The 16325-nt window shown below is 39.2% G+C and overlaps 1 protein-coding gene across 2 annotated transcripts in view; it reads left to right on the forward strand.

Moving 5' to 3' along the window:
- Positions 1-2646: 2646 nt before the first annotated feature.
- Positions 2647-16325, forward strand: part of wdr44 (WD repeat domain 44) — a 55076-nt gene continuing 41397 nt past the window's right edge. Inside the window, exons 1-2 of one of the 2 annotated variants that reach the window (XM_088649075.1) lie at positions 2647-3303; positions 11323-11356. In XM_088649075.1, the coding sequence (XP_088505201.1) occupies positions 3227-3303; positions 11323-11356 (111 nt within the window). In that variant the 5' untranslated portion in view covers positions 2647-3226. The remainder of the gene's footprint in view (positions 3304-11322; positions 11357-16325) is intronic. The other variant, XM_088649074.1, reaches the window with a different exon arrangement.

Below are 16325 nucleotides of genomic sequence, written 5' to 3' on the forward strand. Positions count from 1 at the left end.
TCATTACTCTGCTCTCCTCCCCACTGAGAGCTGATGTGTGGTTGACTTCACTATGGCTGAAGTCGCATCATCCAGGTGGATGCTGCACATTGGTGGTGGTGGAGGGGAGTCCCCATTACCTGTAAAGTCCTTTGAGTGGAGTGTCCCGAAAAGTGCTATATAAGTCTAAGCAATTAATTAATTAAAAGCATAACCGGACCAGGTGCTCTGAGCCCCAGACTTAGAAGGTCAGGATGCCAGGGTGAAGGCCTATGCCCTCGGGTCACTCCTGGACACGAGGGTAGGATTCCAATACTGAGCCCTAGGCTTTTAACCAAAATACACACCAGGAAATAATAGAAACTAATAACAGAAAAGGGTAGGAGCGCCCTCTAGAGGAGGGATGTGGAATGTAACAGTATAGACAAAGAGACAACCACTAGAGGCTGCAATATGTAAATCCGACGATTTTTCTGTAATGTGAAACTGGCTGGTTTGAGAATTAAGGAATGTGAGAAAGCACATGAAACGGATCAAGTGGCAGGTCTGGGCAAAGACTTTAGCCCCCATCTACCGATGAACCAGTGTAGTAAAAACCTTATTAGGGAAAGGTGTTGTGCAGTAGAAGGAGGCACATTTAGGGGAACAGTAGTGGTGGTAACCCTATCCACACTATTAGCATTTACAAGCGTAAATACAGAACACTGAGACGAGACTGATTTCAGTGCTTTCGCTACCCCCTCATTTATTTAAAAGAGACTGACTTTGTATTACAGTAAAAATGAAATAACCTCTTCCGACATGAACATCTTATTCGTAATTGAAACATTATAACATTATAACTTTGTCATAATGTTTTTTTGCAGCAAATAAGTGACCGACCCGTAAGTAATGAGTACTGAGAAGAGACAATTATCTTGAGGGTCTTCCTTGTTATCGCTCAGCCAATTTAAACACAGAGCATGCCTGAGTGACCGGCCCTCGGTCCACTCTGGTAACGGAAAGTTTACCATCTCGTTACAGCGAACTGGAGAAAAATAATGGTATTGGGTGATAGTTTTCATTTGCATCGCACGACAAATTTACTAACAAATGAAATATTGCGTGTTATTCAGTCAGTACATGACTGTCCTTGAGGATCCTTTTAGATCTAGAGTGCTTTTTTTGCGCGGAGATCCCCAATCTCCCACATTAAATCTGACTGAACAACTCTTTCTAATTGATCAATTTATAATGAGCCGACACAAGTTAGAGTAACAGACACTCCAACCATGAGCATTTTTTCTTTCTGTGGATGTCCATTTGGTTACATTTCAGGCAACACACCTAGACGAGAGTAGTTCTGTACTTCAGAAACTGGTACAGAGTTTAAAATCATTACAAATCCCCTTTGACCCTTAAAGAGATAAAAGCAAATTTACAACTATATACAAAATAGGAAATCAATTAACTCATGATTAACAAAAAACAGAAGATAGTGTTCCCCCTGGACCAATGTTAAGAACCACTGATCTCGAACTTTTTGCATGATGCTGTCACAGCATGATTTTAGGACATAAGTCATTAGTTACCATATATCAGAAGGACCCACTTTATTTTTTTGCTTTGGATAGTTCTGGATTTCAGTTCAGAAATAAAACATTTGCACACTGTAGAAAATGATTTCTGCGGTGCAACTTTAACTTGATTGAAAGAATCGCTGTCAGGAATGAAACACATAAACCAGGTGTAGATACACTTTGAAAAGCAACTTTTTTGAAAATAATCACCGTTACAATGTCAAGGTACTGTATAAGGAATTACCTATAAAATTAATAAGAATTAAGGGGATAAGTATTACTTTACATACTAGCTACACACTTATTACACAGAGTATTGTACCTGAAAAAAAGAGTTTCAACTAAGAAGAGGTCATTGAGCCCATCTAGCCCGTTTGGTAATTTGTAGCTAATTGAACCTATGATCTTCCCCACTAGTTTATGAAAAGAAGCTAGAGTGTCAGCTTCAGCCACTCAGCTGCGTAGTTTATTCCCTAAAATAAATCTCAATTCATTATCATTAGGTGGTATGTGAGCAAGAACTTTTTTTATTAAACAAACGTTTGGTGGAAATACATTTAAAATCACACATTCTTACCTGATTTACCTGGCAAAATAAAGGAGCAAATAAAAAGTGAAAGTGGGAAAACACATTTCTTTCACGCCACTTAAGTGCATATTTTTTATTCATATGCCTTTTACAGGGTGTATTAAAATACCAGCATTATTTAAACCATAAACATTATTAGGAGCCATTTTTAGAAACCATTTTCTTCTTCTAGCTAAAAACATCAAATAAGGGTAAAAGTGTTTTGGTGGCTGGGAAGGGCTAGCGTTCTTCCAGGGTGAATATTGTCTATTGCTTGCCGATATACTGTAGGCTCCGGCTCCGCTGCGACCCTGAACTGGATGACTCGGTTAGAAAACTGATAGACTGAAGTATGGTTTGTGGTCGTTTTAAAATACCGACTTTCGTCGTTTTTAAAAAAAAAAAGTATGGTTTGTGGTGGTTTTTGCACACGTGATTTCGTGCCTTCGGACGTTTTTTGCAGCTTTTACAGCATCACTGACGTCAAGTGACAAACACCAGGCGTCGCCGGAATTACAGTTTAGATAAATACTCCGTCCAAATTCCACAAAATGCCAACAGTACTGAAGAAAATCCTATTACTAGGATGACGTGTTGTTTTGGTGTAAAGCGACAGCTGACTGCTGCCCAGCTGAAGTCTTCGCTGTGGCAGGCACATCTGACATGTCAAGCTGTGAACTCTCGCGAGGTTTACTGACGTGTTGGTGTTGGTTGGTGCAAAAAGAAAAAAAACAGCGCAGCTTGTCTTCCTTCTTTCTGTCTACAGAAATATGAACACAGACCCATAGGCAGGCCCGGTGGAAACCCGCTCCAAAATCTTCGTGAATAAGGCGAGGAGCCCGATAGCAGCTGTGCACGGTATTTTAAAACGATCTGATGTGATCTTGAGCAGAGCCCAGCCTGGTTTCTGTCCGTTTCATACATTTGTGACAGGACGAGGCCTCTCCCTTCCATCTACCTGGACTGGGAAATAAAGGGACAGGAACATTTTGGAGTTACCCCGTGTTTGATTGGGTGGCATATCTTTTTTTTTTCTTTGTAACTTTCATTTTCGTTGCCGAACATTCAGAAGACTTCAGTGGAAAACGGGGTTATTTCGGGGGGCTTTTGCATGAGCTAAATGGCGTCAGACACCAGTGACACAGAAGAGTTTTATGACGCTGCCGAAGATGTCAACCTGATTCCTTCTCCATCTGTGTAAGTACCTTGTATTTCTGTATATATTTGTTTCGATTATTCACACCATGGAGTAGCACCCGACTGTTGTACAAGTGCCAACTTCAGTATGTAGACCTAGCGTAGCTTTAGGCAGTATAGTGTGCCTTCTTTAAAATAACATCGCGATATACTACAGTAAGGCATCCTCCAAGTATAGACTACCACTTTCTTTTCAAAACGTCTAATTTGGTTATGAGAAGGGAATACTAACTGCTAAATAACATGCTCTAGTTTGCATGGTATTCGTTCATTTATCTTCAAAAAAGGCACAGTCTAGTAGCAACAGTATTGACGAATAAAATATTTCGAAGCTGTAATTGTCAAGGTGGGACAATTTAACCCAAAAAAAACCCAGTCATCGGCATCAACTGTTTGCATGTATTGAAACTGCAGATGTAAGTGGATAAAATAAACTGTAAATACAAAAAGCCATCAGTTTTTTTCATGCCACGTAACAGTCGCTTGCACTTCCACCAGTCTTAGCAATATAAGGTGTGACCTGTTGCAATCAATTAGGTGTCTCTAGGTGAAAGATGAAGTCTAGTGGTTCTGCGCAGTACAGGGCTATTTTGGGCCCGTCCTGGATAATGTAGAGTCTTTCCCTCATGTACTCTGCCAGCTTTTAGACACGTACAATAGCGTAGCGACGGGGTAGAAGCATATGCAGAGAGCTACTTTCATAACCTTGGATCGTGCTTGTTAAGAAAACGGGACTGTTGTGAATTCCAGTGTGTAGAGTGATGGCCTGTTTAATGTGGGCGTCACCTCCTGTCATTAAATCGCTTTATGCTGCTGATTGCACATGTCTGTAGGCGTTTGTGCTATTGCTTTACAGCCTTTTTATTTCCGTCCCCCAAATGACATTATGGTGGTCACCAGAAAGGTGTGTTTTAAAACACTCTTCGAGTGTCACACTATTACGTACAGGTGACTAAGATGTACAGTAGTACTGTGAAGGGGAGTGCTTATTTATCACCTTGATTAGTCTAGACTAGCACATTATAATGGACCGCCATTACTGCAGTAGCAGGGGACAAAACTGTGCCACATTACACAAGGCATGCCAGGAGAGGACCGTTGTACCTGTTGTAATCGCCTGTAAACAGGTGATTGTTTATTTGTGCTGTACTGTAGTAATCTCTCGTTTAACTAGGAGATAAACGTCAGACAATAGCCAGTCTGTTTTGAAGATTTGCAGTGTAATTCAATAACATTCTAGCTCGGCTGACACTGGGTTTTAAATTGTTTAGAGCACGCACAGTTCTAGAAGACTTGGGCAGTTAATGCACACTTCTGTTAATAGCACCTAATCTGTTGTACCAAGCTGCAGTTATTTACCCAAGATCCTGTTTGGAGTAAAAACCAACGGTGATAAGAGCCTCAGGTATTTTGAAATGAGGGCAGCAAGGAAGCAGTGGAGTTAGCATTGCAATCTTGGGTTTGAGTCCCAGCTAGAGTGAACGTGGGGATTCCGCATTTTCTCCCCTGGATGGATTTCATCCAGGTGCCCTAGCGAGTGTGGAAGGGAGTTAGGCATGCTGTCTTGTTAATCCACCCTTATAAGAGTGTTTCTGGTGCCTTCCTGCCCTGGACTCGGGTTTGAGTGTGGTTCTCTAGGATATGATTCAGAAATGCTTCACGCTGTCTTTTTTTAAATGGCACAGTTAGATGATTGTTTTTTTCTCTTGCCTGACTGGCAATGTAAATTTTGCATGAATTTGCATTAACTAATGCTGAGCTGACACCAGAGCATTTTATCCATCCATTCATTTTCTAATGTCTCCATCCAATTTAGGGTTGCAGGGGAGCCTGAGCCTATCCCAGCATGCAACAGGTGCAAGTCAGGAAACACCCTGGATGGGACACCAGTCCATTGCAGGGCACACACGTACACAAACACGAACGTACAGTACTTACACTAAGGGTAAATTTTTGAGAGGTATGCCATGCTAACCACTGCGCCGGCCCATAACATTTCACTTAAGTATAAAATTAACCTTTTGGAAACCATGCAGCTGACGCTCACAAAATAGTAGCTTTCAGAATAATTATTTGTCTGTTTAGTCACTACTGGCAAGGTCCTCTCTCCTTTTGTTTTTGACTGTATTTGCCATACAAGTGATCTAAAGCCCCTTTTGATTGCATTCAAAACCATTACTTCTTTCGTATGCAAAGTACAGTAAGTAGGCAAATTCTCAGTTTGATCTTGTATGAGAGAAAATATGAAGGTAAAACATGCTGGCGAGTCAGGAATGTGTGCAGGTCTGTGCAAGACTGAAAGGCCTTCGGGCAGGAGCCTGTGTGATCTGGAACTTCAGCTGAGGAAGGTGTGGACTTCTCTGGATGCTTGAGGAATGCTACTGTAATTGGGGGTTTCTTTGAAGTTTACTCAGTCCTTTATTTAGATGGCTCCTTAAAACAGACCAAAATCCAAACTAAAATGAAGCACTAGTGCATAAAATTGACTATTTCTGGCCAAGCAAATTTCTAGTAAATCATAAATTGGTGTTCTCCATGAGAAGTAATGCCTCCTTTCAAACTTTCTTTATGTTCTATCTAGCTGAATTTGAAAATTTCCTGAGACGTTTGTCTTTATATATATTGTGTATTATGTTGTAGCATATAAACGTTTGACTTATAACAAGTGGTACTTATAAGAGTAATGAATACTTCTTGATAGTCTCTAAAGATGCTGATTATTAGAGGAAGTTGCAAGTTTTGAAAGATCTGTGATTGTGCTATCCTCTCCTTAAATAATAGCTTATTGCTCTATATGTCACTGAGTAAAAAGCAAATAACCCTGCTGTAATGTTCTTAATATTTAGATTTCTTGATTCTTCCCTTCAACATAAAGAAATGGATTCATGTGCCTGTCAAAACAGGTAGTGATATTGGGATTCCAGTAATACATGTTAATAATGGGCCAACCAAGACTCAACCATTATTAAATGATGCGTTGTGCTTGTTTACCAGAATTACTCCACCCGGAACCTCCCTTTTTAACCTTTTCTCTACTCTCAGAGCAGCCTGGAAGGATAAACAAATAACTGCTTTACTTCTGCTGTGCTGAACTAAATCAGTTCCATCTTAAAAAGGGCCAAGTATTTTAACAAGTCTGCCAGACACCTCCCACATCCAGACAGTGGTGCAGATTTCTTGTCCTGCAGAATGTTTTTTACAAAAGGGTTCAGTGCTAGCTTCTTAAACAAAGATGAATACATTCTTAATTGCGCTGATGCATATTCTGCCAGCATTATGTTTTTCTTCTCATCTGGCAGAACAACATTACCAATTGCAGAGCATTCACTGTTTAGCCTGCATCAGGCTTGGAGGGCTTTAGCCAAAGCACCTTGATGGTTTAGTTTTATTCCTTTTCATAGGCTATTGTGCAAAAACGCAGAAGGTTTCACAAAAAAAGATGAGGAATTGTAAACATAACAAAGTATCCTTAAGCATCATCACATTTAAATCATTGCACTTGATTGCTTTGTTTATTATTAGACCTATTCTGATAAAAGATTTCTCCTGGTAAAGACTATGGACTGGTCTGTAGTAAGAATTTAAGAACATCTTGTATAGCCTGACTTTTTATTGTAAAACAAATTCATATCCCCCCTCTACCTTCAGAGGGAGAGGCCAAAGCTTATTTCCTTGTGAAGGTCCCTGGACAGAAGAGCCTTTGGCTGTATAAATACATTCTACCTATGCTTTGGCAGACCTTAGGTTTTGCTTTTCTAAATGAGGAGGTCATTGTGGTGAGGTGGGGGGAAGCAGTACGGAATGCCTCCTTTGGGAAATATTCTCTGATGGACTGAAACGTGCTGAGCTGTGCATGAAGGTCACTATCTTCTCCTCGATTCACCAGAAACCTCCTGCTAAATATCGAGTCAGAACCTCTGCTAAATATCGAGTCAGAGCAGGTTTGCACACCTGCTAGTCAACTAAAGGATTCCATTGAAAAAGCAGCACTTTCAGGAAATATGAAGCAAGGCTTGCTAAATCCTAAAAGTTATATAAGCTACCAAGATTAAGGTTTGTTGTTGTGAAACCAGTTTTTAGGTGCAGATTGGACAAAGAGAACTGACTTCATAAATGCATTTAAGAGCTTAACTTAGCACACTGGACCTCTGTTACACTTCTGCTGTATGTGGATTTTACTATTTTCAAACAGGTTTCTGTAGAGGTGAAAAACCATCAGGTTGTGAACTGATTCAGAATGACATGATATTGAGGAAGCATTTAAGTACTGTAACATATAGGGACTGTGCTGTGTTTTGTGAAGCAACCTGTCTGTTGTGACCTCATTCTAACCTTTGCCCATTGGGAAATGCACGTACTTGTTTGCTATTAGCTTGTTAAGTCTAAAAAAAAATAGCTATCACAATGCAAAAGTACTGTAAACGCAGCGCTTATAGTAAAAAGTAAAGCAGATTATTTCTGTAAATGTTGTCAAGAGCAATAGGTTCCCCTTTCATAAAGATCAGAATGAAATGGAATCCCTCTCTTTCTTAAGCTAAAGAGTCACTTGAACGTGTGTTCATACCTTCTGATATTAGACGTTTTGCAAAATGTTTAATGTTGAAATCACTTTTTTTCTAGCAAAATCAGTTTGTGTGCCTCTGAATTCCACAGCTAGAGCAAAATCTGTTCCCCTCTGTATCCCTAAATCAGTCATGTTCGGGTTTCCTTATTTAGGCTTTGACATCCCTCCACACTCACCTTCCAGCTGACTTGTAAGGAGAGCATGCTGGACCTTCAAAAAACAACAATTCAAACCCAATTTGATTAGATTGTTTTACAGGTCAGACTATGTGGTAGGATTAAAAATTAAAAATTATTTTACCTCCTTATATTCTTTTGATTTTGTGGTTACTATTCTGAACATATTATATTTGCAGGACATTTGCATTCATATTCTATTAATGTTTAATCAATAATAATATTTACATATGATTTTTCCTCTAAGGTTAACCATGGCCCTCAAAAATGGTATATATTCTCAGCGATGGATTGGATGATATTAGACTGCACATGTGTCAGGATCTAAAGGAAATCGATTTGCATCATGGATTTCTAATGTTTTATCTCAGACCTTTGCACTCAGTGGGTGTCATAGAAGGCTGCACTGATTTATCATCTGGTGGCTGATAAATCTTAAGCCGGGGTTTAAGACTCATCCCTTCATAATTTATTCACTCGCAATCAAAATTTGTCCACTCCCTGTCGCTCGGAGAGCCTTACAGAAGTACTTGCCTACTTTCCATGGTGTCAGATTTTGTTGAAATACAAATGATCAAATGATGAATACACATTTTTTAAAGTGAATGTTTTTAACCATAACTTGAATGGAAGGGAGTGAATACTTGTGCAAAGTGCTGTATAAGAGAAATGGAGATCTAGGTCATCCGGGTGACCATACCATTTTCAGTGACAATCACCACATTGCTGTCCACTGTCATGTACTGTAGAATGTCATGTGTGGTGGTTTTATATGGTTACTGGAACTTGTAGCGCATTTAGAAAGAAAGTCCACTGATCAGCTTCAGCGACTGCCTCTGTAATTTACAAAATTTGTTCACATAGCCCCCTTCCTTGTTTCTGTTACCTTGTTTCTCTTTTTTTGTGAGCTTTCCTTTTCTTTACTGGCATAGTGTTGTAATAGTGTTATAATAGTGTAAGAGTGTTGTAATCAAGTTGTAACATTATTATTTCAATGATGTTTTCATCAGAAAAAAATAAATTTTAGCCTTCGGGAGGGAATGCTTATTTTTCCACAGTTTTTTTTCTAAAAAACCTCTCTGTAAAGCAAATCACAAGGTTTTTGACCTCAATTTTTTTTAGAGATCTGCTGACCAGTCTTTCCTGAGAGCAAAAGTGAAGGCAAGGTTTTTTAAAGCACTTCAGAAAGTAGTAACTTTAATATATTTACAGTATGACAGCAAAAGATATGTGTTATTGACCTTGGTTTTCTTTTTGCAGTGTTGCATATGTCAGACTTGCCATATATATTATGGCAGTTAAAAAAACCTGCTAATTTGTATTTTTTTTTCCTGTTAAAAGCAGGCTGCATGAGCAGCTGATCCCTGCCAGGAAATGGGAAACAGCTGATCAGAGAGACTTGTCGCATACTGTAATTAAGCATCGCCATTCATCCAAACAACGGTTTAAGAATTTACAGTATGTGCTGATATGAAAGGCAAAATATGGAATTTTCATGATACGTTAGTGCTTTTCCAGGTAAAATAAAAAAAGTAGAACATCAGTTATAGACTTTTTTTATTGATGAGCCCAACCCCACAGCTGCATTTTTCAAGTTAAAACCAGACCATAAATAAACTGAAATTTCAAAATCTGCTTCTCTCTACTGTATTTTGGGAGTTGGGTACTATCCTTAGCACCACAAGGGGAAGCATTTGCTTCACCTCCAAGAGGTTTGTTATAGTATATGATAAAGGTGTTACTAATACCTGTAAATGATGAAAAGTGTTAATGATAAAGATTTGTTCTGAAATAGCTTAGGCCTTCCAAATGTAAGCCTGCACGTAGAAAAGGAGCTTATCACACAACAGAGCACTGAAAAATATAATAAGTTAATATATTTGGATTGGTACTTCAGAAACATCTGTGTTTTTTATTTGATTGGCCTCTTGTTCCCTTCTTTGGCAGGGGTTTTAAATTATGCATGAAGGATGAAAATCCCAGGTTAATAGTGCTTTCCATACAGAATTGTACAGAGTGCAAAGAAATTGTCAGAAGAGGGAGAGGGTATTGTTCTGTGGTGCTTCAGTGAAAGTCACATTGACTTGGTAAAAGAAAAACGTTACCCTATTAATTGTGGACTTCGAATAATGTCAAATTCTGTGGGCACCCCAGAAAAAAAGCTTACATGCCCCCCACATCTGTTGCAACAGTTGACATTGCGTGTTAACATGTTTGAAAATTGTATAACAAATATACACACAGGCAAGAGTTTGCTGTCAGAAACTCCAGGTCCACTCAGGAAATAATAACATTTTATTTTTATTTACCTCTTTAAATTAGAACCCAATTACTCCCAATTATTGTATTCACATATATGGCAGATTAAACACCCTTGACAATGCCTTTCTCTAACATGCAGAGATGTGACGTTGTTTTGATCTAAAATGCATTTTGAGGTTCATGAAAGTTATTAAATTGGAATTTCTAAACTGTCTGCCTTCTGCGTTGCAATTACTTCCAAGGTGCAGTTGTTATCCAATATAATAAAGCCACTGGAGATCCCTGGAGGGCACTGAAATTGTTGCTCTCAGCAGTAGAATGAATTAAAAACACGCCATGACAGCCATGTAATTACTCAGCATCTTAACTGCTGGACCAACTATTTGGTACATAAACTGCTACATGAGCATTCCTGGGGGTTCATTTATTTATTCACTCAGACGTCTGAATGATCAGCAGTCAGTTTTTGACTTCACACAAAACGTTAGGAAATGCCACCCAGACATTTACACTATGCTATAAATGAAAAACTTGCACTGTATGTCCTGTGAGCATACCTGTTGTCTGCTCTGCCTAGAACCCCTGAAGAATGGAATGGAGTGCTCCTTTTTAATGCTTTCTAAAACTTTTAAGCACATACTGTAGTAGGTTCCTATTCTCTGACTGTGCCATTTGTGAACCTTGCAAACTATCATTTGTTTAAAAACTGTTGAATGTAGAATGGACTGGATTACAGAGCAACACAGCAGGAAACACTCTAGTGTGTTTGAAAGTCCTTTTTCTTTTCACTGTCTGTAAGAATGCATTTAAATACAACTTGTTATGGTATTCTCAATCATGTAAACATTGAACTTTTCTATTTTAATTTGATGTTATATAGAATAAGCCACACTCATTCTACCACGGAAATGATGCAGATCTTTATTCCAGATGTACTGTAGGCTTTGATATTGTGACTGAATAATATTGATTTTACAACTGTTTTAAAACTGATTATATAATTTGTTTTTTTTGTAGGTCACCGGCAAAATTTGTTCTTCCCCCGGCAAAGGTATGAAGTTTTTTTTACAAGTGAAAATACATTATTTGTCGAGCTTTTTGTATTGATTGGGAGAGAAGACCAAGGTTTTAGGACTACATGCCCTTCAGTATAAATGGTGAAGCATGCTTTGTAATGTCTGTCGGCCTTTTGTCATAAAGAAGATAAGGTAAAATATAAACCCGACCAGGTTTCCTTTATGTTAATTCAGTGACTCTCTGGATTATTTGAGTACGGTATGATTTGAGTACTTTTTTATTTTTATCAGCGCTTTATTAAAACTCTGATCTTACCTTAAAACTATACAGTTGAGTTAATCAAGAAATGATTGTCAAAAGCTGTGAACAAATGTATATTCTTTTACAGCGCCTTTTATGCCAAGGCATCCCACTGTGCTTTGCAAAAGTGAAAGACATGCCAGAATAAATCCATTTACACTTAATTACAAATAGTAAAAAAAAACCAACATGAATTAAGCATTAATTGGCCTAGTAGTCTCTTGCCCTAAAATCATTATTGAAAACAAGACTCTCAGTATTCCCCTGCTGAAAAACCTAGCAGCTGGGAGGAACTGCTGTTGCAGGAATGTGATTTGTAAAAGAATGTTTGTTTTTCGAAGTGGGGGGGCATTCCAGGACTATTGGCCACTGTTGATTAATTGTAGTTGAGTTGGAGTGCCATCCAGGAGGCTTCTTCCTTGTCAGTTGTTACTGTATGTGATTTATTTTTCTGGCTGATGGCTTATCCAGTTCCATTATGACTTGTGGTGCTTTGCAGGTGAATGTAAAATGTTACAGTACCTAATGATGAACTGCACCATGCAGTAGTAGTTACACCTTTAAGCACAAATACAGATGTTACATAATCTAAAATGTGCTTGTCATATAGAGTGGATGAAGTGGAAGAAGTAAAAAAAAGTGAGATGAAGCTAGTATGCTGATGTTTTTTTTTTCTTTAAGGAACTGGACAATGTACAGTATATTAGAGCTGCATGTATACAAATGTAGCTGTGTTTCATTATGTATACCCAAGGCAAACATTACCTTCCTGTTTTCAAATTAACCTGAAACTGTTTTTTAGTATTAGCACTTTACATGACGGAGAAGGTTTTTTTTTTCGTTGTCTTTCCTCCCTACTGGTTCTAGAATGTTCTTTAAGTCAAACGGTTTGGGTGGCGAAGTCAGGCGGGCGCGGAATCTGTCGCAAATTAATGTGTTAATTACTGACTCCAAGGGTGGTCGTGAAGGAGTGGCGCCCTCTTTCGCAAGTGTGCTCCCAACTGTGTGATTAAAGTCTTGACAAAAGTGCTGAAAGTGAAGGTTTGGAAGTCGTGTATTGAAACAGTGCTGTTGTAGTTTTCAAGACGCTTTGACATGGATTTTTTTAAAGAAAATAAATATTCCATTTATTGACTCGTCATAATCCACCTCCACCATCCACCATTATTGCTTGACTCAAGTGAAGTATATTGTAGCTTCACATTGCAAAAGAAGAAGCAGTATTCTCTTGACTGTATTTCAGCTTAAAGAAGTATGAATGAGACACCTCAACTGTAGGAATTTCAGGCCCAGTACCTTTGTGCCTGAGGTTTGATTTTGTTTTAGTATACGTGTACTTTTTAAAAAACGGTTCAGTTCCATAGAGGAATGACCTTGATGATTTTTTAAAGAGGTCGCAATATACAGGTATAAGGTTATCGGATCTCACTTCAAGGCTGCTAGCCAGAAATCCAGAAAATGTTTGTTTTGACTGAAACATTTTTAAGCAGCTTTCAAGAAATGACTGGTTCTCTGTCAGGCATTATGCTTTGCTGCTGGTGTGTGCAGATACATCATATTGAATTGCCCTCAAGGTACAAACAGAGGTGAAAGGAAAAGTACAGAATAATTGTTATGCAATGCACTCTTTTTTTTGCTGCAGTGCTTTTCATGTATATCTGTTTAAACTCCATAGGACGATATACAGTAGTTCTAATGCAAGCTATCTCTACTACTACTACAATAAAATGGAACATTTTTATCTTAATCTTTGGGCTTTAATCATTCTGCGTCAGAGCAAAGAACATACTCACATTTCCCATTTGTGCATTTTAAAATCTCTTTTTAAGCAGATTTGCTTGACGAAAATATAATGATAATGTGCAAGAGGCTGAAGTTCAGCAGACATAATAATAAAAGCAGCCTTACAGGATTTCAGGTGTCTTGAGTTCTGACCAGTTTCATATACAGTATGCAGAGGTATTAAGCCAGTCCAGACTAACTTGTCCTTCCCGGTTCTTCAGATGGATTACGAACCTGGATACCTGGAACTCTCAGTAGGTCCTGAGCAATGTAATGTGGATAATGTGGAAGTCAAACTGTCTTAGGGTTTCTCTTTCCTATATGTGGTTCAATACTGAAATTTTGAGTTGGTTAAGTCCCCTATAAATGCTCCCCTCAGTATCATTATTTTCCCATTTTTTCTTTGAAATGTTTGACTTGCAGGTAAAATTTAAAATGGGCACAGGCTAATGAAGGAAAGCCGATACTTCTTTTCACATAAGTTTCCCCAGTATCACATTGATTCAGAACATACCAGCCTTTAACAATCTGAATTTAATCACTTCTCAGCACAGTTTTGTCTGCATTCTGCATATTGTTTGACATGGAAGAAAAATGATTTATAGGTGTTGTTTTTTAAAATAACTATGCAGGACTAATCATAGTACAATTTAATGTACAGTATACTCATTTCTTAAGGAGCCTACCCATCCATTTTCATCCAATACAGGGTAGGGGGGGAGCCAGAGCCTAACCAGGTAAGCACTGGCAAAAGGCAGTATACACCCTGGATAGGATGCTAGTCTATCAAACACTTGCACACACTCACGGCTGGGCCAGGTTTTGCAGAAGCCAGTTAACCAGCGGTACCAGTAGGTACTGGCCTGGAGGAACCCCACGTGAACATGGGGAGGACAACTCCAAGGCAGAACAGCTTAGGAATCGAACCCTGGGCCCCAGCACTGCAAGGCCCTTCTAAAGGCACCATACATTTTAATTTATTCCAGGCGCACTGATATACTGTATGTAAATGTCTTGGATGTGCACATCTACTGATTGGGGCTAACCTGAAATATCAGATGATGAATTCAGATTGCTAAAAAGCACTCCTTGTGCTTTTTATTTAAAATTTTGTGCGCTGTAGCCAAACAGAAGCAGATTTTTTTCCTCCTGTTAACAAAAGAGTTGTTGGCTCAGCTGTTAATGATGCACTTCAAAGAATATGTAAAGCCTTTCCAATAGCTAAAGTATGCCTTAGTTACAGTATAGGGATTACCATTTATTTTCTTTCTCGGTAATTGTTTATTCCTACACTACAAAAATCTTCTGCTTAGAAAACTACTCATACCTAACATAAGCAAATACAGTAGATGCCAGTGTTTCTAAAAAAAAAAATTCTTGATTTTAATCAGTTTTGTGGGGTTATACTTTATGTGGCACAAGATATTTTTTTCTTGTGGGAATGAGAGAGAGGTCCTTGTGCTTCAGGATGCCCCAGGAGGTGGGTTTGCTGACACATGTTTGCTGACATTCGTGGCAAGAGTATGGTACTTAAATTCTATGGCTTCATTTTCTGGAGTTTCAGCGAACTAAACACTTATGTAGGTCTTTTCTGTAGACTATATTACCCCCAAGAGGGAAAAATGAAAGTGGTTCAAGGCCACGCATTCAGTGAAACCAGTCAATATACAATGATTACAGTGTGTGGTCCATGATGTCGAATGTGCTGTGAAGGGAGCAGTTGGATTTATCACCTCCTTGATCAAATATTTAAAAAGTAGGAAGTCCTAAGTCTAGCTCATTTTGCTTGTCATCATGCTGCGTGCTGGATACATTGTTTGAAAGAGAGGGCTTTTGCTTTACTGCTGAGCTCCTTAAGGCGACCCTGTTTGTGTGCATTTCTGCACAGCGTGAAGTTCAGGTACCGGGCTGCATGTACAGCCCCTTGCCACAAGATACTCCCTACTGACGTGTCAGGCTGTGCTACGCTCCCAAACGCCCGGCTTTGAAACGCACCCTCATCTAGCCGTTGTGTGCACTTGGAATGTTCTGCAGAAGATGCTGATGGTATTTCCTTGGAGAGCCTTGCACATTCTTTAGCAGTGAAGCAAAAAAAAAAGGAAACTTGTTCAGTCACATCCTCTGTGCCCCTGCAGCTGGAGTTATGGATTTTGATGTTTGAAGGTTCTAGGACTATAGATCCTCCAGAAATTACAACAGGAGTGGAACTGCTGTGAGAAGATTTTGCTTAAAAATTAAGAATTTTCTTTATTATTAATAATAATAATATTTGCTTACACTTATATAGCGCTTTTCTGGACACTCCACTCAAAGCTCTTTACAGGTAATGGGGACTCCCCTCCACCACCAATGTGCAGCCCCACCTGTATGATGCGATGGCAGCAATAGTAGACACCAGCTATCAGTGGGGAGGAGAACAGAGTAATGAAGCCAATTCATAGATGGGGATTATTAGGAGGCCATGATTGGTAAGGGCAAATGGGAAATTTGGCCAACACGCCAGGGTTACACCCCTTCTCTTCTCGAGAAACGCCCTGGTATTTTTAATGACCACAGAGAGTCAGGACCTCCGTTTTACTGTACGTCTCATCTGAAGGACGGCACCTGTTTACAGTATAGTGTCACCATCACTATATTGGGGCATTAGGACCCACATGGACCGCAGGGTGAGCACCCCCTGCTGGCCCCACTAACACCTCTTCCAGCAGCAACCTTAGTTTTTCCCAGGAGGTCTCCCATCCAGGTAGTGACCAGGCTCACACCTGCTTAGCTTCAGTGGGTTGCCAGTTGTGAGTTGGAGGGTGATATGGCTGCTGGCTATGTAGTAATAAACACTATGTAGTCTTAGCTACTTTGCTACTTAGCTACTTCACTACATAACACTAGAATAACATTAGAGGTGGTATGAGGATGCCTTCACT

The sequence above is a fragment of the Lepisosteus platostomus genome, chromosome 10 (genome assembly GCF_059453375.1).
Source record: "Lepisosteus platostomus isolate fLepPlt1 chromosome 10, fLepPlt1.hap1, whole genome shotgun sequence".
Classification (NCBI taxonomy): Eukaryota; Metazoa; Chordata; class Actinopteri; order Semionotiformes; family Lepisosteidae; genus Lepisosteus; species Lepisosteus platostomus.